We start from the raw sequence: 26,451 nt of genomic DNA, 5'->3' as shown, positions 1-26,451 counted from the left end.
AAATTATTTTTACTTACCTTCAAATACAAATACTTAGCTTCATATGAAATTACATGCCTATTTTTATACCTATTGATTTGTAAAGTACATGTTTCAATAAAAAGATGTATCAAAGATTGTTTACATTTAGTTTAAGTACCTAGTGTGTAGTACAAGTGTACTAGAGCCGCATAATTTTTAACATAATAGCAGGTTTATTTTCAAGCGGAGGAGTAGCCTAGGTGTCCATATACACATCACACAGTCTTTATTACTTTTTTTTGCGACGAGTAAGTTTTTTATCAGACTTGTAAAATTTTTAAAATTCAATTATGGTGACACAAAACACATCTGTAAAGCTTTTATATAACTCTACATAAATTGAAGGAATCTGTGACGGAATTATGTATTTCTTTTGTTATTTCCAAGTGCTAAATTCGATTCTGCATATTTTACTGTACCTTATTAAGCCTTTCTGACGTCCCAGATCAATTTCAAGAAAATATTATTCACATTAATGTTACCGAGCTGCCCGACAGTTTCACTTCTTATAAGATATGATAACGTCATTGACTAGTACTGATATACATATAACTACGTACATACATTATTGAATATACCTTGAATATATGTACCTAATAATTTAATATTACATAATTTTGTGAAAAATTTGTTTAATTCCGTCATTTTCCCTTTCAACGGCACCTGGCACCGCACCTCTTCGTTTAGATGAAATGAAACGCTGTATCATAATGGACTTGGCGTAAATATTTATTTTAAAAGGGTTTAATCGTATGTATAATTTGTGTCCTTAAAAATATATTATAAACAATGGAAAACTGTGAAAAATAGAACTTCTACAAAATAGGTTCACGTATATAATGCGATTGTTCAATTGTAGGTACTGTCATGTATATCATACTGTGTTTTACTGATATCAGTATGTTTTGTCAAATTATACAATTACAAAAATGTCAATGCACATATCAAGAATATCTTACAAGTAATACTGAAATATGAAAATAGAAGTAGAATATTCATTCGAAAATTGTAGTAAAAACGACATAGAGACGACAAGCGTGCTATTATATAGCCATCACCTTTCTGTCGAGCCAAAAGACTTTTTTGGTGCGTCTAACTAACTATCACATCATTTTCATCTTTTTTCTCCAAGAAGCAAGTGCATTTGCCCTATTGAGACTTAAGCAGACGAGTGTAATTAAAAATTAATGCCCGATTGTACTTTGGCCATCAGTTTGGCGGATTGCTGTAATAGGTTCTTTTCAGCGTCGGTGAGAGGCTGACGGACGACGTCGCACACGCCGCTGTGGCCCAACACGCACGGTAGGGATAGAAACACTTGATCTTCGACGCCGTGTTCGCCCTAAAAAAAAAGGACTGTATCCACTACAATGTACATTATTGGACTTCCTGTTTCCACTAGAATTGTATTTCCACAAAGTAACGTGAAGCGAAGACTTCTGTTTTCGAGTTGATGAACAGTCAGAAGAATCGTAAGCATTTTTGGACTTTCAAATGCACGTTTATTATTAATTAATATTTATGGATCAGTTGGCCAATTCTTTCGAAAGTCAATTGGTAAAAGTCGATTAATGAAAATAACCTACACTGCAAACGCAGCGGGCTTACATTTTTAGCCGATATTTAGACGGGCAATAAAATTAAGTGGATGACAAAGTCACTGGCTTCTGTGTCGTCGTATATTTAGACGTAAGTGCCCCTGCGCATCTTTATTGTGATCTGAAGTGAATCTATTAAATCAAAGCAGTTTTGTTACCCTTTGGAAATCGCTACAAATTTTGTAAACCTCCAGCAATTTAAAAACAAAACAAATTATGATAACGAATAGGATTACGATACCTTCAAGTATGTAGAAACAGCATGTACGCTGTTGGCGTTCGTAACAATGGCCCTCGCAAGCTGCGAGAGAGAGAGACCAATAGCCCAGGATGTATAACCCTTCAATTTGATAACCTCGTAGGCGCTCTTTACGACGCGCGCGTGGATCTCCTTCCAATTCTCAGGGTCGTCGTCCTCGCCGATTTTGGGGTTAAGGTCGCCGAGACGAACTCCCGCGATGTTCACACCGGACCACACAGGCACTATCGGATGTTTAACAATTTACATACAATATAATGAAGACGAGGAAGTCAGGATTAATTAAAGAATAACAATATTGCCTTATTATAATCTAATTATTAGTATTAATTAATAAGTAGTAGTAGGCATGTTTAAGGTAGGCAATTGGTCTCTTGCCGGTATTATGAACCTACCAGAGTAAATAAATTATCTCTGAGGTGGCACTACCCAGAACACTTACTCGGACCAGAAATTATTTAGTAGAATTGGTTTGTTCCATAGACTGGTCTTACCGGGTATCGAACCCATGATCTCCTCATCTAGGGCCGAGAGACTTACAACTGGTCAAAAAAATGATTATCACTAGTAACAGGTTTCTTACCACGGTATAACTTCTTTTTATTTTCCCGATATTTCGGAACGGTTGCACGCTCCATGGTCACGGGTTGACTGGACGGCGACAGATGACAGCTTTATGGGCAGACATATCTGTCTACCCTCTTGCGCTGTCGACGACTACCTTCATCGCGATTTGTTGTGGCGTTACCATTGTCACTCACTTTTTTCACACAAACCACACTTACTGTATCCACACGCGAAACTGAACTCGAGGTGTTTTTGTTTTTATTACTGCACGCACTAAGGACCGGATTCCATGCACTGGACAGTTTAAAACCATCATCACGGTTAAATGTTTTGTACTTCGTGATCTCGATGGCTTCTCGTACCAACCGTGGTATGTAGTGACGTTCTGTCGAGAGTACCTGGGGGCTATGCAACTCGATCCAGTGGTTAGTGTCAGTCTGTGTGAGATGTTGTGCTATAGCCGACTTCTGTGCATCATTGTTTTTTACTGCTCGGATGTGTTCCTTCATACGATCGACAATTGTTCGTTTAGTCTGACCGATATACGAGCTCCCACAACTGCAGTTCACTTTATAGACACCCGGTGTTTGTACCAGGTACTCTCGACAGAACGTCACTACATACCACGGTTGGTACGAGAAGCCATCGAGATCACGAAGTACAAAACATTTAACCGTGATGATGGTTTTAAACTGTCCAGTGCATGGAATCCGGTCCTTAGTGCGTGCAGTAATAAAAACAAAAACACCTCGAGTTCAGTTTCGCGTGTGGATACAGTAAGTGTGGTTTGTGTGAAAAAAGTGAGTGACAATGGTAACGCCACAACAAATCGCGATGAAGGTAGTCGTCGACAGCGCAAGAGGGTAGACAGATATGTCTGCCCATAAAGCTGTCATCTGTCGCCGTCCAGTCAACCCGTGACCATGGAGCGTGCAACCGTTCCGAAATATCGGGAAAATAAAAAGAAGTTATACCGTGGTAAGAAACCTGTTACTAGTGATAATCATTTAGTGAATAACCACGAAAGTCTTAAAATCTATATTACAACTGGTCCACCAAAATTTATCATCATTTGTAATCCAAAGGCTTACCACTGCTATCGCCATGTTCTCCAATGATGTATCCGTGACAAGATGTAGGAGCAATACCAAGTTTCTCAGAGAGCAAGTATCGAAATCTTGCGGAGTCGAGGTTTGTGCCAGACCCGATGACGCGGTGCTTGGGCAACCCGCTAATCTTCCATGACACGTACGTGAGGATGTCCACAGGGTTGCTCGCGATTAGTAGAATTGTGTCCGGGCTGTACTTGACAAGCTAGACGTAATAAATTATTATTAAACGTTAAACCATACAATTGCCGTTCTATTGCAGTTCTGGCCATTTTCAAATATATTTGTAGTGCAAAATATTCCGTCAGTTGCAAAGCTTTTTTAAAGGTAGAGGGGCGCATTTAACTTCCATCTCACGTGGTGCAAAGTAATAATGAAGTCGACGATGGAGCATGCACACCTATACATATAACGCCTATCCACTCTCTCCTTGAAATGACCCTAGTTATAGCGTTCAAGGAACATATCTACAGGCAGGGAATTACACTCCAAAGGGGTACGAGGAATCGCAACGCCTCGTGCAAATCCTGGGCATAACCACAACACGGGTGTGGAATCCCAGACTATGTCTAGGTCCCCGAGGATGAAATGGGGTACAATTTATTTTTATATGTTATTTATTTCATGCAAGCAAGTTCACGAGGTGTTCAAGGCTCCGCAGCTTCGCCTCTAGCTAAGCAATAAGACTGTTTCGTTTGACGACCATTCTTTCGCCAAGAAATAAACGTGTGTACAGCGAGATGGCCGAAGTGTATTTATTGATAGCAGTGTATGGTGTACATACTTTGATTAAATAAATATTGAATTCTAAAACCATTTTTTGTGATGGACAGCATGCATGTGACCTTCTCTAATACAGGGTAACTGTATTAGGTACCTAATATGTATGGATATAATTTGGCGTTGTTCAAGTTTAGGAGAAATAAAATGAAAAAAATATATATTTATTATGTTAATCTACTCATTTTTACGTTAGCTTTAGAAATAAAGCTGCCCAGGTTTATTTCCGCTGGAACAATGAAGTAAGGTCAATATAAAAAAAAAACTTTTTCATGCTATATATGTAGTTCAGTTAGTAATAAACGTTAGTCAAAGTACCCACGCAATCTAAGTATGTACCTAAGCAATGTATTAAACTTGGGCTGTGTGATGTGTTGGGACTAGATTTATTTTTAATTTCAAATTTGAAATAGGAAAGTGATTTCCAACTCAAACGTAAGAAGTCATCGTTTAGCGTGGACGACTTTCCAACCATTTTAACGGCCAGGTCATACTAATTCTGGTAAAAATGAAATAAAAAATCCATGTGTCATCCATGCTTGACACTGGACTGGCTTCTGGGACATGGGCACGGGCAAACTAACGAACGATTTCTTATATTCGCCCCAATTTATATTTATGGATCTAAAGTTTTTAGGTAAATGTAAGAAGAAATGAATAAATCGGTCTGACGGCGTAAACTGTCGTAGTCGTGTCGAAGGTGCAGGGGCGGGGGCTCTTCGACCAGTGAAGCCAGGTACGCACCGGAGGGATGATGTGTTTCAAGACGTCGGTGTTCCTCTGCACGAGGTCCAGGCGCGACTCGCCCTCGCGTTGGCGGACTCCAGCTGTCACTATGCAAATCTTGGAACCAGCGGAGACAGCGAAGTCTATATGGTCATAACAAAATTGGTAAAACTCGTATTGTTGATATTTAAAGTGCAAACGTGTATAAATGGAAACATTTGACAACCATTATTAGTTAAAATTCTCAAATCCAAAATATATTACTTGAATCAATTTACTACAAGTAGAGAGCGCTGACGATACACGGCAAGAGAATAATTTGTGTAATTAACGAGCTAGTTTTTTATGTGATAAAATAGTGACGTTGCTGAGTACAAAAGTACTCGGTAGTTTATTGTTTCAGAGAAACACAGTTTTGTTTTGTTTATGCAGAAATATATATTTTAGTTTTTATTTTGAAATATAGTCAAATATTGTGTGTGTGTGCGTTGTTAACAAAGTACTTCTAATCATTAATTATATAAATATGCCATTAGCTTGTTCATGTTCCTGGAGCGGGAAAACGTACCTGAGCTGGCTTGAATTTTGGCGTTCCTCATAAAGGAGGAACCGTGTTGTAAGTCCATCATTTCCCCCTTTAGCTTGTCCTCCATGACGTCTACCAACGCTATGTGGTTGGTCACATTCTGATAACAAAAAAACATATTAATACGGCTGAATATTTTGGTGCAGTTGATAAGCAAAACCATCTCGCTAAGAATTTGACCTGGAAATTCTGTATTTGTCAATCACGAAATCATCAAAGTTTGTTCGAGAGATTGAGTAGTCGACGATTCCACCTAACGAATGCACTCCCGCTGCAAATCCTATAGGGCCGCGTTTTCTCTACCCGAGTTGGTTTTTTGAACAATTTTATATTCATTTATTTATTTCTCGTTGATCTCACACATAAATGTCCACTTCTTACCGATAAATAAATAAAGGTTGATTACGAAAGTACTCTCCCGTTAAATTGAGACATTTCATTCTCTGTCCTAAATTCCCCCACTGTCCCCTTCGTGCCAATACGATAAGTTTTTTTTTATACACTCGTAGTCCCGCACTTTCCAAACCCTTTACCGTGGGTGCCATGGACAAACACACAGTGAGACACAAGAGAAACAAATTCAAACTCACGAGAGAAACAAATGTAGGCCATACAAATATTTCTCCCGGCCCCAAGAATCCAACCCGGGACTCCATTGCGTCGCAGACCAACACGGTAATCGTTCGGCCGCACACAACGCGGTAAGTAGATAGATAACTTAATATTCATTAAACTAGCGCTTCGTAAACACACCTAAGAACTAACATTTTTCCTAATAAAGGAAAGAAATTGTCTACTTCAGCTGACTAACGCTCACCTTTACGACTGCACTTTCAGATTCGTCCCGTTTGTTGTGGTTGGTGGGAACCTCTCTGGCGTAAGGTTAACTTTATACGAAATATTTCTTTTTTAGTTTAGAAAAGGTCTTTGGCGTCGGTCGCATATGATACTTCTAACATAACACCGTATACCTGTAAATTCCACGTGATCAGGACCGGGTTATCAACAGGTTTCATTGTCATCCTACAGTTGTCTCTATCTACCGACCCGATAGACGGTTTTCCGGAGAGACTACGGGCTCGACGGCAAGGCCAGGGTACAGCGCGCGTCCGGGCCAAGCCCTCCGCCAGTGATACGTCTTTGCGGGCGTCTGGGTATGGACTCGCTGGGGTTTGTGGTTAGCTGCAGAGACGGACATGTTTGTCTGCCCCGGTAGGTGTGGTCGGCGCGTCTGTCTCGTGAGCAGTTAGCGCGTCTTAGTAGCAGTCTAGTTAAGGGCCTGCTTGCCCTTTAAGTTGGAAGCTATGTCCGGACATTGTCGCAGGACATTGCGACTGGCATCTCCGACACTAACCCGGAAATCTAGTAGAGAACAAGGTCTCTCAGCGGTCCCTCCAGCCGCTTAAGTTATTGGGAACTGGAGAGACATCGTTTTTCTGCGTCGGGAAGTGAGCGTGCCTTAATGAGGAGATTTGGCAGTGGCTTCAGAGTCGACGACTTAGCGATGGCAACCGCTAGTTGTGAGCAAAAACACAAACAAACAAAGTGAGCGTGCCTACAGCTGCACTCGGGGCGGCTCACCCGAGGCATAGCCTCTCGAAGAGCTGGATGAAGTCAAGTGACAGAGGTCTTTGAGAACCCTGTACACTGGCTGATCTGGGGTCAGAATCTGAACTTGTAAAGTTCCTGCGCGCGCACAGGTCATAATGCCCTTCTGTATGCCCTAAGGGTAGGTAGGGAGGGTCACTATAATCAAAACTAACGTAGAAAGATACGGAGCTTGTACTTTCAGATAAGATATGCACAGGTTTAATGGGAAGCGAAGCTGTGTGCACGAGGTTGCGCTTGTAGTACTAAAAACTCTATAAAACGTTCTTGACAGTAACGAGTTTCATTCAATTTTGTGTTGGCGTTGCCATTTTAAGGATAAAATATTTTCTTCTCACATAGTGCACGAACTTCGAGAGATCCAAAAGGACTGGTCAGTATTTGTTTAATGAATTGTCCTAATTTTCGTCCGCACGCACTTGCGGCCCAGCACGGCACAGCTTGCGGTTCGCAAGCTAAAACGTGGGTAAGTGACAAAACAATTTTTTCAGATATCATAAAAAACCATAACCTAGTTATAGAATATTTAAATTGTTTAATGAAATTTCAGCTATAATAATAATAATTCCGTAATAATAATAAAAATAATTTCCGTCGTTTTGTGACGACTAAGTATAATTTTGGGAGTGATAAGGCCGTGAGTGCAACGAACGCCACGAACGCTACGAGCGCCATGAGTGCTACGGTCGGTTCCCAAATAGCCATTAATGGATAGTGCTATACATGAGGTCAGTCTGTGTTCATTTAACTGTCGTAGTATAAAACGGTCAATTAATGACATTAGACATATATGTACGTTTGCGGATATAATAGCGCTACAGGAGACCTGGCTTTTATCACACGACCTGACGTTTCTAAACAGCATAAGCGACGAGTTTGCCTGTACGGGGTCATCGGCAGTGGACACGTCAAAGGGGTTGCTGCGAGGCAGGCCCTATGGCGGCACCGCGCTGCTATGGCGTAAGAAGATGTTTCCGTCTACTTCCGTCATTCAGTGTGACAATGCTAGAATCAGTGCTATTAAAATAAAGTCCGGTGATAAAGAGATACTAGTATTTTGTGTGTACATGCCAAACGATGGCGTAGATAATTTGCCTGATTTCGTGCAGTGTATGAGTGCAATGGTCGCAATAGTCAAGGAACATTGTGTCGAAGTGGTTTACTTACTAGGTGACTTTAACGCTCACCCGAGCGAGTTATTTTGTGACGAATTGTCGAGTTTCTGTGCCGAGCATGGTTGGATTTGTGCGGATATGACTAAACTAGGCATCGACTCTGGCACTTATACTTACCTTAGTGAAATGAATGGGTGTCTAAGGTGGTTAGACCATTGTGTAACCACAACTGCTGGGTGGGAATCTGTAGTTGATGTGTTTGTTGATTATAATGTATATTGCTCGGATCACTACCCTTTAATTGTTAAATGCAATATTAACTTGGTGAAACCAAAGCTGTGTAATCGTAATTCTGTATCGAGCGGAAAACAAATAAGGTGGGGTGTGAGAACACCTCTTGAAATTGACAGTTATACGAACAAATGTAATGAACTATTAAAGTTAATTGATTTGCCTGACGAACTTCGAAATTGTAGTGACAAATGCTGTATACAAAACTTAGATCATTGCAATATCATTGAGAACTTGTATTGTAACATAATAAATGCATTGTGTGAGGCATCTATATTCAGTAAGGTCGTCACGAGTGGTCTCGGGAAACCTAAAGTTATAGGTTGGAATAAGTATGTTAGTGTGGCTCACAGGGAGGCGAGGCTTTGCTTTCAAAATTGGGTTCTGTGTGGTAAACCCACAGCGGGGTATACATTTAACGCAATGTGCTCTAGTCGTAAAGTATTTAAATCTAGACTTAGGTGGGTTCAACAACATCAAGAACAAATCAAAATGGATTTGCTTGCCACTCATCACGGCAAAAATGATTTTCGCAACTTCTGGAAACTCACTAAGAAGATGGAAGCACAGCCTGGCCTCTCTGTCAGTGTCAATGGCATCTCTGACGCCAAATACCCTTGGCCAACGTGTTCAGGGAGCATTTTAATATAAAGTCGTCTGTTGGCAGGAGCGGTGGGTGGCAGGTGCTCGGCGATGAGACTAGAAATGACCATCAAGTACGTTTTACTGCGAAAGACATAATTGAAACATTGAAGGAAATGAAAAGGGGAAAATCTCCTGGTCATGACCACTTAAGCGTCGAGCATTTATAGTTTGCTAGGCCGCACTTGCCCAGACTATTATCAATGCTCTTTAATCTCTGTATTGGACACTCATATTTACCAATGCATTTAACGAAAACTGTAGTAGTTACTATACTCAAAAATAAAACTGGTGACATTTCTGACAAGACGAACTATAGACCTATCTCTCTGGCTACAATTGTCGCTAGAGTACTGGATAGCCTACTTAATGTGCAATTAGACAAATATGTAAATTTACAAGACGCACAGTTTGGTTTCCGAACTGGTTTATCTACTGAGAGCGCAATCATATGTCTTAAGCATGCTGTTGAGTATTACACCCGTAGAAAAACGCCTGTATACGCATGTTTTTTAGACCTCTCTAAAGCTTTTGACCTCGTTAACTACGACCTGCTATGGAAGAAGCTTGACGAGGTCAAATTTCCCAGAGAACTTACACGTATATTCGAATGTTGGTATGAGGGCCAGAGAAATAGTGTCCGTTGGGGTGACGTCTTGTCAGACGAGTACGGTTTGGAATGTGGAGTGAGGCAGGGGGGACTGACATCACCGAAATTATTTAACCTGTATATAGATGCCCTGATAGGTGAGCTCAGCAGCACGCATGTCGGATGCCACGTAGACAGGATCTGCTTTAATAATATAAGTTACGCCGACGACATGGTGCTGCTGAGCCCATCTGTCGGTGGCTTGAGAATGCTTATTAGCATTTGCGAATCGTATGCCATTGGGCATAATCTTAGATACAATGTGCTCAAAAGTCAGTGTATGGTTTTTAAGGCGGGAAGCAAATGTCCATCACACGTACCTCCCATTCTGCTAAATGGTCAAGATCTTAAGATGGTGACCTCCTTTAAATGTCTTGGCCATTTGGTAACGGATGATTTACGTGATGACGCGGACATTGAGAGGGAACGCAGAGCACTGTCTATAAGAGCGAATATGTTGGCGCGCAGGTTCAGTCGATGTACGGTACGAGTTAAAATTACTTTATTTAAAGCGTACTGTACATCGCTGTATACCTGCAGTTTATGGAGCAGGTACACCCAACGCTCATACAACACAATGCGTGTTTTATACAATGACGCGTTCAGGATTCTGTTACGGCTGCCGCGATACTGTAGCGCGTCCGGAATGTTTGCGGACGCGAGTGTAGACGGTTTTGGTGCGACATTGCGCAAGCGCTGCGCCGCATCGATGCGTAGGGTATGCGCTAGCCGTCACAGACTCCTGAATGGAGTAGCTGATAGGTGGGACAGCGGTCTATTTAGACACTGGTCCTCCCTTCATTTAAGTTTTCGTACTAACATAGTTATATAAGTTTGTTTGTAATACTAACATTCTATGGATCCACTGTTGTCCGAATTAAATGCATTTTATTTATTTATTTTATTTAATAATAATAATAATAATAATAATAAGTTAAAAATATATAGAGTTTAAAATAAATATGAAAATAATAATAATAATAAGCATTTATTTCGGACCTGAATCCATATATAATTAGTAACGGACTTATAAACTATGTTAGTAATTTACATTGTTTACTTTATTACATGACATTTACTTATGTACATATTTACGAGTACTTTTATTCTACAGCCCACTTAGAAGGCACTACATGCAACGAGTTGAGACGTTCATTGAAAGGACCATCAACTCTATTTGCTACTGTAGTAAGGAGGCTGTTGGTGCTGGCGCGCACCCGCTGCATTAGGGAGGCTTGTCGCTTTCTTAAAATGGATTGGAAGCTATCCGAAAAGGCTTCTGCGAACATTGCCGACGCGCTGCAGTATTTTTATTTATTTATTTATTTATTTATTAGGAAGACCAACAGCTTAAAACTAAATTAAGTAATAATAATAACGACATAAAGCCAATTACAGGTCCTCACAAATAACAATCGATTTTCAAGTTCTAGCACACAATTTTCAAGAAAGAAAAAATAATCAATTACAAACATAGAGAAAAATTAAAAAGTAAACATCCTTGCCGAAGTCACACTTGTATTAAATAAATCTAGGTTAATGATTTTACACAATTCATTAAAGTTACTGCTGGCACGCCACATAAACTCGTCCTGTCTATAATTGGTATGAGATGGTGGTAGATACAATAGCGAATTATTTCTTAATGACTTACAGGGGACTCTCAGCAATAACTGAGATAGCAGTTCTGGACAGTCAATGGAGCTTGATGCTATTTTTAATAGAAACATCAAGTCACCTATCTCACGACGTAATACTAGAGGTAACAGATGGTGCTTCTTACAAAGGGAGTAATAGCTAAAAGTATTGTTAGAGTCATTTGTACGGTAACAAAGAAAACGAATAAATTTTTTTTGAATATTTTCTAAACGCGAAATATAAGTATCGTATCGTGGATTCCAAATTTGGCTGGCATATTCCAAGATGCTGCGGACAAATGAGCAGTACAATATCTTGAGAGTTTTCACTTGGGTAAAATCCTTTGCACAGCGCATGACAAATACGAGGGACCTGGAGGCTTTAGCAACCATGCTATCTATGTGTGAATCAAATAATAATTTAGAGTCGTGAATTACTCCTAGATCCCGTACAATAGACTGGCGTTGCAAAATCGCGCCTTTCAGAGAATAATTGAATATTAGAGAGTTACGTTTGCGACTGAAAGTAACTAGGCAACATTTTGAAGGATTAAGGTCCAGATCATTGGCCCGGCAGTACACTTCAAGCCTATCCAGGTCAGACTGCAAGGCCATCGCGTCGTCTCTGGTTTTCACTCGCGCAAAGATTTTCATATCATCCGCAAAGCAAAGTAGATGAGAATCCTTGAAACACTGGTGACACCACTTGGAACTTTAACCCAACTAGATACATGATTACTGACAACTACAGCCTGGGATCTGCTATCAATGTAAGATTAAATACATCTAAGGAGGTCACCACATATACCGAAGTATGCAAGCTTTGTAATGAGAGTCCTGTGATTAATTCTGTCAAAGGCTTTGCTATAGTCGGTATAAATGACGTCCACTTGTGCTCCCGTGTCCATAGCAGTAGTGAGAAAGCCATTAAATAAAGCAAGATTTGAAACAGTAGAACGATTTTTAAGAAAACCATGTTCATATGGGCAGAAACAATGATTTAAAGCGGAATAAACTTGGTTATAGATGATTTTCTCAAGGACCTTAGAAATGATACAGAGCTTGGAGATAGGTCTATAGTTAGACACTTCGGTCCTATTCCCCTTCTTAAAGATTGGTGTTACATAAGCTCTTTTCCAAACATCTGGAACAATACTTTCTGTCAACGATCTTCTAAAAAGTAAGGTGATGGGAAGGGCAATCGTATCAGAGCACCTAATAAGAAAAATAGCTGGTAGTTGATCAGGCCCAGCTGATTTTGCCGAATCCAGCTGCTTAAGTAGGCGACATACCTGAATCTCCTCTACTGATATGGCACCAAGGGAAGCTACACTCATGGGAGGCACGTCAACAACAGGCGAGACGAGACTACTAGAAGACGTCAGAAACGAAGAATGAAAAAATTTTGAAAATGCTTCACTAATAGAATCACCTGTGTTGAAAGTATTGGCGCCATAATGAAGGCAGCATGGCAGGGAACTCGATTTTTTCTTTGATTTAATATACGACCAAAACTGCTTCGGGTTATTTTGAATTGAATCTTCAACTAAATTTATATATTTTCTATAGCAGGTATTCTCTAAATTCTTGGCTCGATCACGGAGTAGCTTGAAGGATTCTTCATCCGACCGGTTGCCGTATCTCTTAAATTTCTTAAAGTATCTATGTTTTTCATTTAACAATTTAATAAGCGCCGCTGAATACCAGTTCGGATAAGACTTATTAGTTATACGCTTTGATGGTACATATAAGTCTCTCAATAGTACAAATTTATTGTAGAAAAAGGTTACGGCTTAAGAAAAAGGTTACGGCTAAACAAAGCACGGCAGCCCCAACAGCATCCTGAATGCATTATTATATTGGACACGTAGGGCGCTGTATGCCTTTTGAGTAAATGCCTTCCACAGATTGCAGGCATAAAATGATTGGCAGTAGGTTTTAAATAAGGTGACTTTCACTTAAACTGTACACCTTGCAAATCTACGGATCGACATATTACTTCTAACAGCCAGCGCCCTACGTTCCCTCTCTAAGTCCATATCATCTTTAAGCGACTAAGGGAGAGAGTCTAAGGTCACTAATCGAGGGGCTTAGCAGCACCATGTCATCGGCATAACTAATGTTGTTGACATATTTACCGTCAATTGAACACCCCACCATGGCACTACTAAGCTCCTCGATCAGGCCGTTCACATAAAGATTAAATAGCATTGGGGAAGTTACCCCCCCCCCCCCCCCTGCTATGCATCGTCAGAGTAAGTTCCGATAAGTCGAATACAAATTATAAACTGTTTTTTTAAAAGAGAATTGTGTGCTCTGTCTTTTGCTATTTCAAACGGATATTTGGCCATTTGCACTTAGTCGCGTTTCAGTTAGTGGACGGCAGACCTTTCATTAGGTTCAGGTGCGAAGGTTCGCGCGAATTCTATATTGGTAAGTCAAAGTCACAGTTAGGTTCATTGCGAATAAAACAAAATTCGAGAATTGTGTGATATCTGAATAAGTACCACGGATTAAAGTCGACTACATTAATTAAAATTCTCGCAATCTTATTCATTGGACTTGTGCCAACATTTTTCTTCATACATTTGGTCATAAATACCGCGAATGTTATTCGGGACTTTTGGTTAGTTTAGAATTCTCTAGATTCGATACTTGCAACTAAAAGTCAGCAAGGACATTTGAGGGACACTACTGACAGTACAAACATTAAATAAAGACCGGTATGAGCTTCTTGGTAATTCCCGTGGGTTATAAAATAATTATTAACGCGACCCTAGTTTAAGGTCGAATTTGAAATAGTGGTCGTACAAAAGAATAAAATGTTGCGGTGAAAGTTACAGAAAAAAAAGTGAGAGCTTTACTCGGATATCGATCTTCAAAACTACATTTTAAGTGTTGCGGAGTACATGGTTAAGAGCACGTGACGCTTGACACTTAAGACATAAATCCAACTCTATGCCGCTTACGATAAGAACGGTCCAAAGTTCAAAGTGTCAAGCTTGACGTGCTCTTGACTGTATACTATGCACTGTACAAATAAAATAAAAATATAAGTGTATTTTTGATTCTAGGCCTGTTCATTAAAACAAAACGCTTATAATTAAAAGATGAAAATAATGGTATACCTGGGTTAGCATGGAGAAGACAGCGGCCATGCCCACTTGACCGGTGCCCACGACCGTTACTTTGTTGCCCGTGTCGTCTGTTTTCTTCTGCACCGGTTGGAATAGCTTGTCCACTGTCGCCATTTTGTCTAAATAATTTATTTTAATGTAGGAACATAAGTGACTTTTTTAACAAGATTATAAACCAAAATATGTCTAGGTATGTATGTCGTAATGTTCATGTTTCTCAAACATATACATATTTTACTGCGCTTGTTAGCGCCTACAAATAAAATTATTCACCAATATTTTTTAAATGATTTGTGCATGATCTCCATTAAGATGAAAGAAACTGGAGGATCGAGTTCCCCTCTGTAAACCATAATTGTGCGAAAAAGATCGGTATCATAATTTGTAGCAGGAATAAAAAAAATCCACGACCTTGAGGACCTACAAAAACAGTTTTCTTTAAGTTCAAAAGATTCTAAGGAAAGAATTCTAAGTTTAGTGTAGATAGATGTTGAGGTAAAATTAATAACACGTGGTGAAATACAACCTAATAGGTATGTACCTCCATATAATATCAAATAGTTTTTCAAATTTTATTAAAAAATTAACACTTAATTGAATAGTTTGTTGAAGGTTTTAAAAGCTCACCTTACCAACTCAACATGTACTTTGTACTTTACACTTACAAAAAATATACAAAAAGTATGTGTAGAGGAACATTTTTAGAAAATGACTGCTTACGCTATGCTACGGCTACAAAGTTCAATTTAAATTAAACTCACATCTAAGGACACCATTGACGACGTAGTTTTCAGCCATTTTTAGGCAAACTTAAAAAATATATGCTTTTCACGAGCTTAATATCGATAAGTGTAAAATAGTGAGTCGAACACAAGCTTCCCACTATAAGGTCTCATTAGTACTGAATGAATGAATCTACACCGACCCGGTTTTGCTTGAAACGCATTTCGCGTGGGTTGAATGCACTAAATAAACGGAACGAGTGAATGAGCAATGGCGGCAGCGGGCGGCTGTGGCTGCGGCGGCGGCGGCGGCATGATCGCGCGCAAAAAAGTTGCATTGAAATGTGATATGTATAACCTTTGCCAATACCTTGCACTTGTAAAGAAGTACCTATTAGAAAAGTTAATATAACCTTAGGGTCGTTATAATAGTATAGGCCAACGTTTTTACACAAATGTTAGGTCAAAATAAACAACAAATGAAATACTTTTTGGCCACAGAAACTATAGGCAATACGTTTTTAAAGATAACAATACCTACTAAATATACATATTTACTTACGACTTCCTCTTGTACCGTCCTTGATTGTCCTTGACCATGTTTCGCAAGCTAGCTTGAGTAGACGTCTATTAGTCTAATAAGTTGGAACTTCAAGGTTCTTAAGTTATTTTCGTATTAGGTATAAGTAGGAACATGATGATAATAGTTTTCTTTTATGTTAGAACGTTTTTGTGAGCTGTTTATTGTAGGCAATAATTAGCAAAACCACATTTTATAATATTAGCGTTTATGATATGTAAAAGCGACGAATACGAAGTTTAGAGTGAGTCACATTCCAATTTTCATAAAATAATGTAGTAAATGTACCTACGATGTTTATGTGCCTATCAATACTCTTCAAACAATACCTACAAATATAACGCATCTCTTCATAATGCTTTTTCGAATTTATTTTAAGTCGAGCTTTAACTTCCACAAACAAAACAAGAATCAATCAGTAACTATACGGTAGCACAAATTTTGGAATAACTACAACTAACTAGTATTAGTTACGTACTTCTATAGGTTTATGAATATTAAGACAAATATTAGATACTTATATTAATTACCAAGGAGTTTAATCATGGCGCCATAAAAAACTTGAATGTAGCGCCGTATTACAAGAGAAAATAATGGGAAGTATCTATTTTAGGTGAGGTGTTCACACAGCTAACTGCGAAAATTGACACAAATTTTTGAAAATATGTTGTACTTACGTGAATAATTTGCGAGTTTCGTGGGAGAAGTCACGTAGTGATGGAGCTGCGAAGCGTGCAGCCGGTGTGCCGGTCGACTCGCGCTCCTATATTCAAGGTGACCTTCAACAGTTCGTTTTGGGAGCTACTGTATTGCGCATGCCCGTATTCCTCACAATATACACCATATCCCGACTATACAGAGTTCATAATAAAAAGTTGCACGCCATACAGGACTCAACAATTACTAATTCCAACGCATCAGACCGCCACGAAATTAAGAATTTGGACTGCAATCACAGAACAACTGATTATACATTTGATATCTGCATTAATCATAACTGGACTAGGTGCCTGATTCTACATTTAATATCAGGCAGACAGTAGGTACTTACACCTTTATAGATAAAGGCGACATGACGTCAGCCTCGACTCTACCACTCACTGTTTAGGTTATAATGGTTTGTATTTAGAAACTGAAATAGTTTTGTTTAGACAGGTACAATGCTCTTGTTTTCTCCTGACTGGAGCTATTCGAAGGAAGTAGGTAGGTTAAAAAACGGTATTTTCAGGAGTGCTATTGTATGTGTATGTGTTACTTATGATCAATAAAACAATTGTTCGTTTTAGCAAAACTATTTTATTTATGTCATTCTATTGTTTTCCGCTTTGCTCACATTGACAAAATGTGAAACGAGCGTTTCTAATGAAACACATAAGAGTCAGTGGCAGTGGTTAATTTTTGGAGCATCCGGATACAATTTGAAAGTGTCACTTTACTAGACACCGTGTAGACGGTCATTAAATCACGTAGGTAGATGACCAAGCCAAGCGGCTACGGCCTCGGAGTCGCACACAATGATGCCACATGAGGAAATACTGAGCAACTATATTGTTTACAAACCGTTGCGCATAAAACGAAAGAGTGTTATCATTTTCCGTGTAACTATTCATTAGACAGGAATGTATTCTTTTTACTTATTTCATCCTTTTTTTTATATAAAAAATAAGTGCGTATTTGACCTCCATCTAATCTGTCTAACCGACGAGCAACAAAATTCGTTTTTATGAAATGTATACGTCACATAGGCACTGTGTATGCGTCAGTTAGAGTGTTCTCGTATAACAATGTATAGAGAATCCACGAGGGTTGCCCGTATGCATTTGAATCCGACTGATTTGTGGTTTATTGTGTTGATGCCAGTCTGACATCATGCAGGGCCTATATACCATAATAAATAAATAATATGAATAACACGCACGCACTCGTGTCCCGCACTAATGAAACCCTGTATTGCAGATGCCATGGACACAAATAAACAACCACAAATGACACCCAGACTCACGAGAGAAATAAATGTAGGCCATACAAATATTTCTCTCGGACGGGGATCGAAATCTGGACCTCTGCGTGGCAGACCAGTATGGAGTCCGACCACGAGACTTAACCTTTGCATACCATAACGAGGACGAGTGGCTTTTCTCCTTTATAGCTATTTGATGTTGTATAGTCGAATAATAATAGGTAGTGTTAGACGTTCAAATAAGGTCAGATTTGTTAAATAATTGGCATTAGGCAGAGTGTTCAGGCGAAGGTTAGGTCGTTTCCCTGACGAAATAGTACCAGATGATCTCCGCCAGTAGATTGCTCAATCCTTAGCCATATTTCCCGACTACTCCTGGAACTGCTCTGTCACCAACGTCGGCATCTCCCAAGCTAATATTAATTTCATGCCCTTTTCTCATAACTTAACGGACTCCTGACACTGCTAGCGATTTTTCCGAGGTAGGTACTTAAACTTTTTTCTCATGGTAATTTTCTTTTGGCGCTTATATAATTAAATGTGCATATGTGCATTTGGCACTCGTCATGTGAAAGAATTTTAAAGAACAAATTTTTAATTAGCACCACATTCGAAGACCCCGAAATTAACAATGACTGCAATCGTTAAAGGAGGCGCAGAGAGGTAAATGGTCAGATTGCTCCGATCCCATCTTTCCAATCTATCATTACGTTTCAATACACGTTTAAAATTTGTACGACGATTTACGATAAATTAGTGACTTACTGATGGATGAAAAAATGTAAAACGTTTGAAGCACCAATAAACCATCAGGTGAATACTGCGATGCTGAGGGCAAGCGCAGCTAGTGTTGCCCATTGCAAGACCAAGACGCGACTAATCCCAATCTTGGTCTTGTTACAAGAGTTTTGCAAGTCTTGCAATTACCTTTTGCTACTTATTAGATAAGCAAATATCCGCAGGTTATCTTAATGTTTGACGATGACCGGTATCGTAAAATGTCAGTAGTAACAATTCTTAACTAAGAAACAGCAAACTTTAAACGGTTAAAAAGATGAGTGAAGAGTGCGTAAAAAATCTACTTATTTGCACAGAATTAAGTTTAATTAATATTCAGTCAACGGCAGGTCAACCTATCCAAAAATAATAAATTTATTCAATTGATACTAAACTCTATGAGTTTTGGAATAAGCTGTTGTCTGTATGTTAGCCACGCATGGAGACTTAAAATTAAATTTACATGGCATTGGATGGAGAAAAAGATATGTGGAGAGCACGTGTAAAAATGTGTCAAATTTAACAAAAATAAGTTATTTTGATGAATGTTACTTAGTTTTATTTGATTTTATGGGCACTATCACTGGGTGAAGTAGTACTTTTTCTATTTGTTACAGCCTGTGTAGTTAATGTTTACACAGTCCAATATAAGAGTACCTATTATAATATACTTATTATTATTACAAATACTATTAATAATAATAATATACCTAGCCTCACGAACGCAAATCCTTGCGAGGACTAACTAAGACATTCAGCTACGTTCCGAGCGCCTCTGAACAAATTTTATTCTTTGGAACACTCGGTCACTCAAAAAGCGATGTCAAAGATGTCGCGGGCACTTGCCGCACGGTCTTATAAGAAAGCGGCGTCTTTTTCGGCAAATTAACTAGTGTTGCGCATATGTATATACATATGTGTGCCATCTTATGCTTTGGAAAATAAAGTTTAATAATATTTTAACTAATATGGTTGTAAATTGTAGAAATTGTTAAAATAAAAAATGTTTTCATAAAACCGAATCATCTCATGTGCGAATTTTGCATAAATGTGTAAAGCGCTTAAACTATGAATACGACCTGCAACATACCTATTTCTTTCAATAAAGACATATTTGCAAATTCTCTTAATCTATAATCTAGGTACGTTTACATTAATATGCTAAACTAAAGGTTGGCTCACAAATGCTGAGCTTAGTAACATTGTTATTTTGTATTTAGTAATACAGGGTGGGTATAACTAATAACTATAAGTATAAAATAATAAGTTTTCCGTATTTATAAACATGTTGACTTATAAAGGTTTTAATTTAAAACATTGTTATTTTATTACTAGACGTAAGTTAAACAACTAAAATAAACAATGAACTTATCGTAATACTTACTTAATTACAAATATTTTGATTTATATATAAAGGAACAATGATAGAAGATAACCAAAAATCTTTAATGCCCACTATCCGGAAATTGTCACTCTATGGGTTAACACAAATATGCGTAGCACATACCATCCAAATAAGATATCACCGACCGACAGCAAATAAAAATAACTTTTGCTTCTCTTTCAAACAACAATTCAATCGCATAAAAGAGACAGAGCATAATATTGACAGCAAATCACAGTATTAAAATTCGTAGAACTGTGCTGCAAACACCGTTTGCTATAGTCGATTAAGCTTGTTTTAATAAGTAAGGCTGTGTTTGAATTAGTAGACAATCTTGGTAAATTATAATTTTAGGCATAAAGTGCGTAAAAGAACTCAATTCAAAGTAAATGCGAGACCGCAAGAGTCAGTCTTTTTCTTGCCCAAGTCTCGTAGGGTTGATCTTGGTAATCAGTCTTGGTCTTGCATTTTAGCAAGGCCAAGACTTGCTAAAATGCAAGACCGAGACTGATTTTGGGCAACACTAGGCGCAGGCCGCTAGTGTTTGTTGTTATCCAATAGCGGGTTATTAGGTACATGTATAGCGGGGATTGTCAAATAATTAATCTAGTACACAACCATAACAGTATTTTTTTTCTTTATATACTACAACATTAGGTATTAAAAACTGTCAAACTGTCAATTGATTATATTATAGATAGAAATACTGTTTGGTCACAACAGTCACGCATGCATTGTAAAAAACAACGTACTACTAAAACTAATTCAATGGAAAGATCATTGCAGTACCTAATATCCTCCATTGTTTCTCCTGCTCTCATGTCCCCAACAATCTACTTATCTCCCGTACGCGGAGCGTATCGAGAAGTCGAATTGAAAACATAAGTGAAAATACGGTCTATCAAGTATTACCTATGTGTACATGACGCTCTAGCCCGTCCTTATTTCAACTTGTTGCATTGTCGTTTCTTAACGCAATTTGAATCTCAAAATTGCAAAAATTTAAAATTCCACTGTTTTGACCCTATTTTGACCATAATTTACTGTGCAAATGTACTCACCGCACGCAATTGTGAGCGGAAACAATACCTGGAGTATAGGGTACTTAGCCACTCAGATTACAAAGAGGGTATAGTATAGAGCACCCACATGAACTATGTATAAACTAAATTTACATGTTGTACGTACCTACCTACTTACTTAATCAAGGACTTTGTAGTTCTTTTACGGAATAAAAACGCATGAAAGCGGTTTTAACTCGTGGTCGCCAGTATTCAATGGAGGATCCAATTTGACCTTGACATACGTACGCAGATCGTTGACATTTCCAAGGTGACCTCTTCGGAAGCAACCACATTACGCATGCTGTACTCCGTAGACGGACAAACATTTTTCGGTCGGAACGGACGAAAGATGGAGTTATAAGGTTTTCAAATTTACTCGACGAAATATATGTACATATATTACCTAAGTGTAACATGTACCTATATAATATACATGTTTATTACGTACAATATAATACATATATTTTAATTATAAACACAAGACACTAAAGCTCGTACCTTGCGCCATCCCGTGTAGAAAAATAAAAAGAATATCAATGAGGCTAGGTGAAGTTGATTTCAAGATTGTAATGGATGGCATAAGCTGACTCCATACCCATCAGTGGGTGAGCAGACAATGGTAATAATGATATCTCATTAACGTGACCACTAAAACTTACTTATTTCTTTAGCTTATTATGTTACAAAATATTGCTTATCTCTACCGTAAAATAAACAACTTAACATACGTAAAGTAAGTATAGCGCCTTGTGAAAGAGTTCGTCCAGGGTAGTACTGCCACCTTACCTGTTTCTGCCGCCTTCTGTTTTGAAGGGTAAGGGTGCTGGTGAAATTACAGGCACATGGGATTTGTCAACTTGTCTCAGGGTGACGGGGCAGTGGTAGTGCCCCTCAGAACTTTGCAATTTAAAGCTCTGAGTGGCACTGCAACTGTTACGGACAGGCGTGTTGCTTACCAACAGGCGCACGACTTGTTTGCCCCGTCACTTAGTATTACAAAAAAGTCTTGATTGTCTCCCATTTCGAGATTGCCGTTATTCTCCAGTCGAGTTGTATGTAATATCGCATATCTACAAGAATTTAATGCTTCTTCAACTTTTGTATCTATGGCTCCGTCGTTAATGCTTCTTGATAAACATCAACAGGTTAAAACATTGTCAATAGCTGTCAATACGACAGTTTTTGGTGTCGGAATGACAACACCTTGCTGCTATACACCCTTAGAGGATGGAAAAAAATAAAAGTATACACCGAAACGTTGACGTTATTGAGCAATATTAAGTGACAACATTAATCTAAAGTGACACCGGCCTAAGCCTAGTGGCCGCCATTAGGGAAATAATAACATACGTCGAAAAAGTGGGCGCGTAATAATAACATTCTCGTTCACATTCACTGCGTTCTAGTGTTTGGATTCATCAAAATTGCACCAAAAATATTGTTTGACTGCGTGTTTTATTGCACTTTGCAGATTTATTAAAACTTTAATGTAGTTAGAGCAAGGACACTTCGCGGACATGCAATAAAAATGAGCACTTGGAGATCGGCCGGACTTTCGTGAGCAAGCCTAATGTTTGTTGCCTAGTATTAATTAATGACCGATTGTTGTTTAAATCTCAGCTTCCACCGGTGTCTTAGGAGTCCCAGGACTCCCTCGACCCTTCCCCAACCGCCTCTGTGTTCTCTGTGTTGGGAGTGAGAAGGTAGTGTGATTTTGTTTAGCTCATTCCAAGTGATTATTGACGAGACCCGCCACTACGTGCATGGGGTGAAACGAAGTATTTACATACTATATAGTTGTGTTAGAGAGGAATATTTTAGAGGATCTTCAACATGTGGAATTTTCGCAGAGAAAACCAACAGATCGATTTCCTTGCTGTTAGTTTAAAATTTCGCGACTATTTTCATTTATTTATTTAAAAGCAAACTACAGTGGCCAAATGGTAGTAACAAGGGAATGCTTATATCTATTTCAGTCCATAAAAACATAAGCGTCCGGAAGCCATTGGAAGGACTTTGATAAACTGGCTTGACCTGCACGAAAGGCTGCCTTTCCACCAGAGATGTGCGACGTAGCGAGGCGGTGCGCGAGGAAAAAATCCACCAATAGGATTACTTCATTTTCCTGGCCTCGCTTAGCGCAGCTGTGGAATAGGGTTAGCGGAGCTAAGTATTTGTACACACAAAATAGCGAGAGATGTGTGCGAGGGATGCGGGAGAGGAATGTGTGCAAAATGGTGTAGGAAACTAGAGCTACCGAAAGTATTACACTAACTGACACTGTCACATCGCCACCGCTCACCTCCCCACTTCGTACCCCGCGCGCGCATAACGCATCCTCGCACCGCGTCGCTGTACATCCTCGCACAGTTTTGGTGGAAAACATGACACCGTTTCACAGCGCCGCTACACATCCCCGCACCACCGAGGTAGCGCCTCGCCCATCGCTGGTGGAAAGGCAGCCTAACGCTGGCCCATAGAATACACGTGTAGAGGAGTTGACAGTATAGTTTAAGTGCGGGAATACACGTCCGACTTTTCCAGCTGATAGTCGGATTCGTACATCATATTACAATTCGTACCATATATTTGTTTGAACACTCAATACACGTTCGATCCGATAATCGGATCGGACGTCCGAGTCGGAAATAGCGTCCGACTTTATTGCCGATCCGATCGTCTGAAGGCGCTCTCTCTCTATACTTTTGCGAGGAGACGAAATACACGCCCGATTCTTCCCTCCGATTTGCAGAGTCGCCAATGCTAATTATTCAAAATCCCAAAAATCAAGGTGAAAAATGTAAGAGTGAAGTTCATATTCACCACGTGTAATAATATTTATTTATTCTTTGAAATATGTCAGGACTGAATGGTACAAAAAATGGAATGTGGACCTGGCTAAGCTGTGTCGTTTCAGATACGTGCACTACTCGACAATCGCGGCACGTGTGCTACGGAAGTCCCTCAAATCGAACTTGCGGGAAGAGGCCTCGAAGCGCGACGTCTCTCACTTAAAATTTATCTTTTGGACGGAAGGCAATCCTTTACGTAAGAATTATTTTTCTATATACATGCCCGAAATCAAGTATTATCAACAACCCGTACCGGTTATCATCTTAGGAGTTTGTAACTTTGCAGCGATCGGAGAAAAACCAAAAGGCGAGCCATCGAAGCCAGGATGACGTCATTTAAGTTATCACTGTGTAAAGAGAGTTATTAAAGGCAATTTTACATGTATTCGTTTCAGTTTTAAATTCTTCTTTGAAGTTATAAGTATCTTACCTGATCACTGCATGCATGCAAAACCTTTGTTGTGCTGCAAACTTTTAAACGTCGTAGCGGTGAATATTGATGCCGGTACTGCACCTGTTTCACTATCCAAGAGCACAGAACACGTAATAAGGCTCAATTTATATTGCGGCGGAACGGAAAGGAAGCGAATTATTGTAACGGTTTTGTACATAGCTTAATTTATGGTCAGTTGTGTAAAGTACAAACTAGATACGAGCCAAAAATCAAGTCGCGCGTCTTCCGCGGAATTCACACGCATGCTCGAGAAAGCTCACGCATTCGCAGGAATCCCGCAGATGCTGTTGGCGACGACGCCTGGCGACTGCGCGGAAAGTGGTGCGAAGGCAGGCGCAGTGTAACGCCAAACTACAGCCTCAACGCGCAGTCGTGAGATGGAAATTCCCGCGAATGCTCGAGCATTCCAGCGAAGTTAACGCTTCCGTTCCGCCGCAATGTAAATTGCGCCTAAGAAGACTTCCAGAGGGCTGCGTTCCTTATTCCAGCGTGACCATCGAAGTACGGTCGAATTTTTACAATTTGATTAAATACTTAGGCAAAAGGTCGTCACTTAGTCGGTTCTAGTCGCAAAGATGTAGATTTAGTCTGTTCGCCGTCCAAAAGTTATAACGAGCGTTTTACTGTTCAAATTGGAATAAGCTTATACCGGCAGCACCATTCCGCAATCTTGATCTGATTGCACCAAAGAATTGTCAGTTCTAGGCGCAAAATATTAGAATTAGCTTCTTTGTTTAGAAGATACAACTGATTGGTTATCTCAAAGTCATGCAGTCTCGGAGCCTACACACGTATATTGCGTAACAGCTGCCTGTCATTTAAAAAATAAAATGTGGTTCTCGAGATTCAACAGGAATAAGCTTATTTTGAACTTCAAAACCGCATAACCTGGAAATCTAGTTTCTTACGACTAGAAGGAAGGGAAAGGAGTTCCACCAAAAAGACAAAGCGCTGCCACTGCGTCCGTCACCCTGAGACATAAGTTGACGAGTGCCATGCGCCTGTAATTTCACCAGCAATTGAAATATCTTATTATTTAATGTCTGTATAAATTTTAAATACTTTTTGTAGCAATCATTATTAATATGATTGAGGTACTTAATTATACACAATGATCACAAGTATTATACAAAAAAGTGATTTGCAGTCCCACAGTTGGCTTCTACTTTTTCCCATCGTGGTCCCTCCTGATATTTCACGAAAACCGGACTGCAATACATACAATACCTCAATCCGTGTTACACATTAACAACCATAGAGACAGATATCCAGAGGAAAGTAAAGTTGAAGAAACGGACAGAACGAAGCTCGTCACGATCCATCCATTTGTCTTTTGTGATACCTGTAGTCGCCGCCCGTCGTACATACATAAATTGTATTTGCCGCTAAGACATCAAAACAATTATTCACAAGCATAATTTAAGTTCATTAACGCACCTATACGTAAATAAGTGTACACAAACAATCTATATTTCACTCACTCCAAATGATGACTGAACGTGACCGAAGACTTGCCAATTTTGAGCAAATTGTCAAAGCAAGGTTTTTTTGGACCACCATTTAGAAATCGCCATTTTGAAATGTTTTTGACACAGGCAGTTGACCACTGTCAGTCACCCTCTATGATATTCCTTCCAGCACGTGCTGCCTATCTGTAATAGTTTCCGTGATAGACGACTTGGAAATTTATACGGCGTATATCTTATTTATTTGCGTTCTATTTATCAGAACTTGTAGCTTTATATAATAATAACTTTTAAAGAGTGCGGGCCGACTAAATCTAGTTTTGTTACCCGACTAATTCAATTTCAATAATTCGACCGTGGTCCTTTGGAATAAGGGGCGTCAGAAGGCTGCATCATCAGTACAAATGTAGTGCTGCAGTTCCTCTACCCACGTTTATTGCATTGCGTAGTGTAAGTAGTGTACACGG

At 39.3% G+C, this 26,451-nt stretch overlaps 1 protein-coding gene across 2 annotated transcripts; it reads right to left on the bottom strand.

The window, feature by feature from the left end:
- Positions 1 to 732: 732 nt before the first annotated feature.
- Positions 733 to 16,848, bottom strand: LOC113239190 (L-lactate dehydrogenase). 2 transcript variants are annotated; one of them, XM_026476066.1, is made up of 7 exons: positions 16,705 to 16,848; positions 14,717 to 14,844; positions 5,629 to 5,746; positions 5,079 to 5,203; positions 3,537 to 3,759; positions 1,861 to 2,102; positions 733 to 1,363 (listed from the first exon to the last, which is right to left on the bottom strand). In XM_026476066.1, exons 2-7 carry the CDS (start codon positions 14,837 to 14,839, stop codon positions 1,199 to 1,201), a joined length of 996 nt encoding a protein of 331 aa, XP_026331851.1. In that variant the 5' UTR covers positions 14,840 to 14,844; positions 16,705 to 16,848; the 3' UTR covers positions 733 to 1,198. The 2 variants fall into 2 exon arrangements, with proteins under 2 accessions (XP_026331851.1, XP_026331850.1); XM_026476065.1 differs by lacking the exon at positions 16,705 to 16,848 and adding an exon at positions 15,487 to 15,761.
- Positions 16,849 to 26,451: the final 9,603 nt, after the last annotated feature.

Source organism: Hyposmocoma kahamanoa, unplaced genomic scaffold (assembly GCF_003589595.1).
Source record: "Hyposmocoma kahamanoa isolate Upper Pololo Valley unplaced genomic scaffold, ASM358959v1 99702, whole genome shotgun sequence".
NCBI classification, from domain to species: Eukaryota; Metazoa; Arthropoda; class Insecta; order Lepidoptera; family Cosmopterigidae; genus Hyposmocoma; species Hyposmocoma kahamanoa.
Note: the sequence above shows the minus strand (reverse complement) of the source record. Positions and strands in the feature narration are given on the sequence as shown.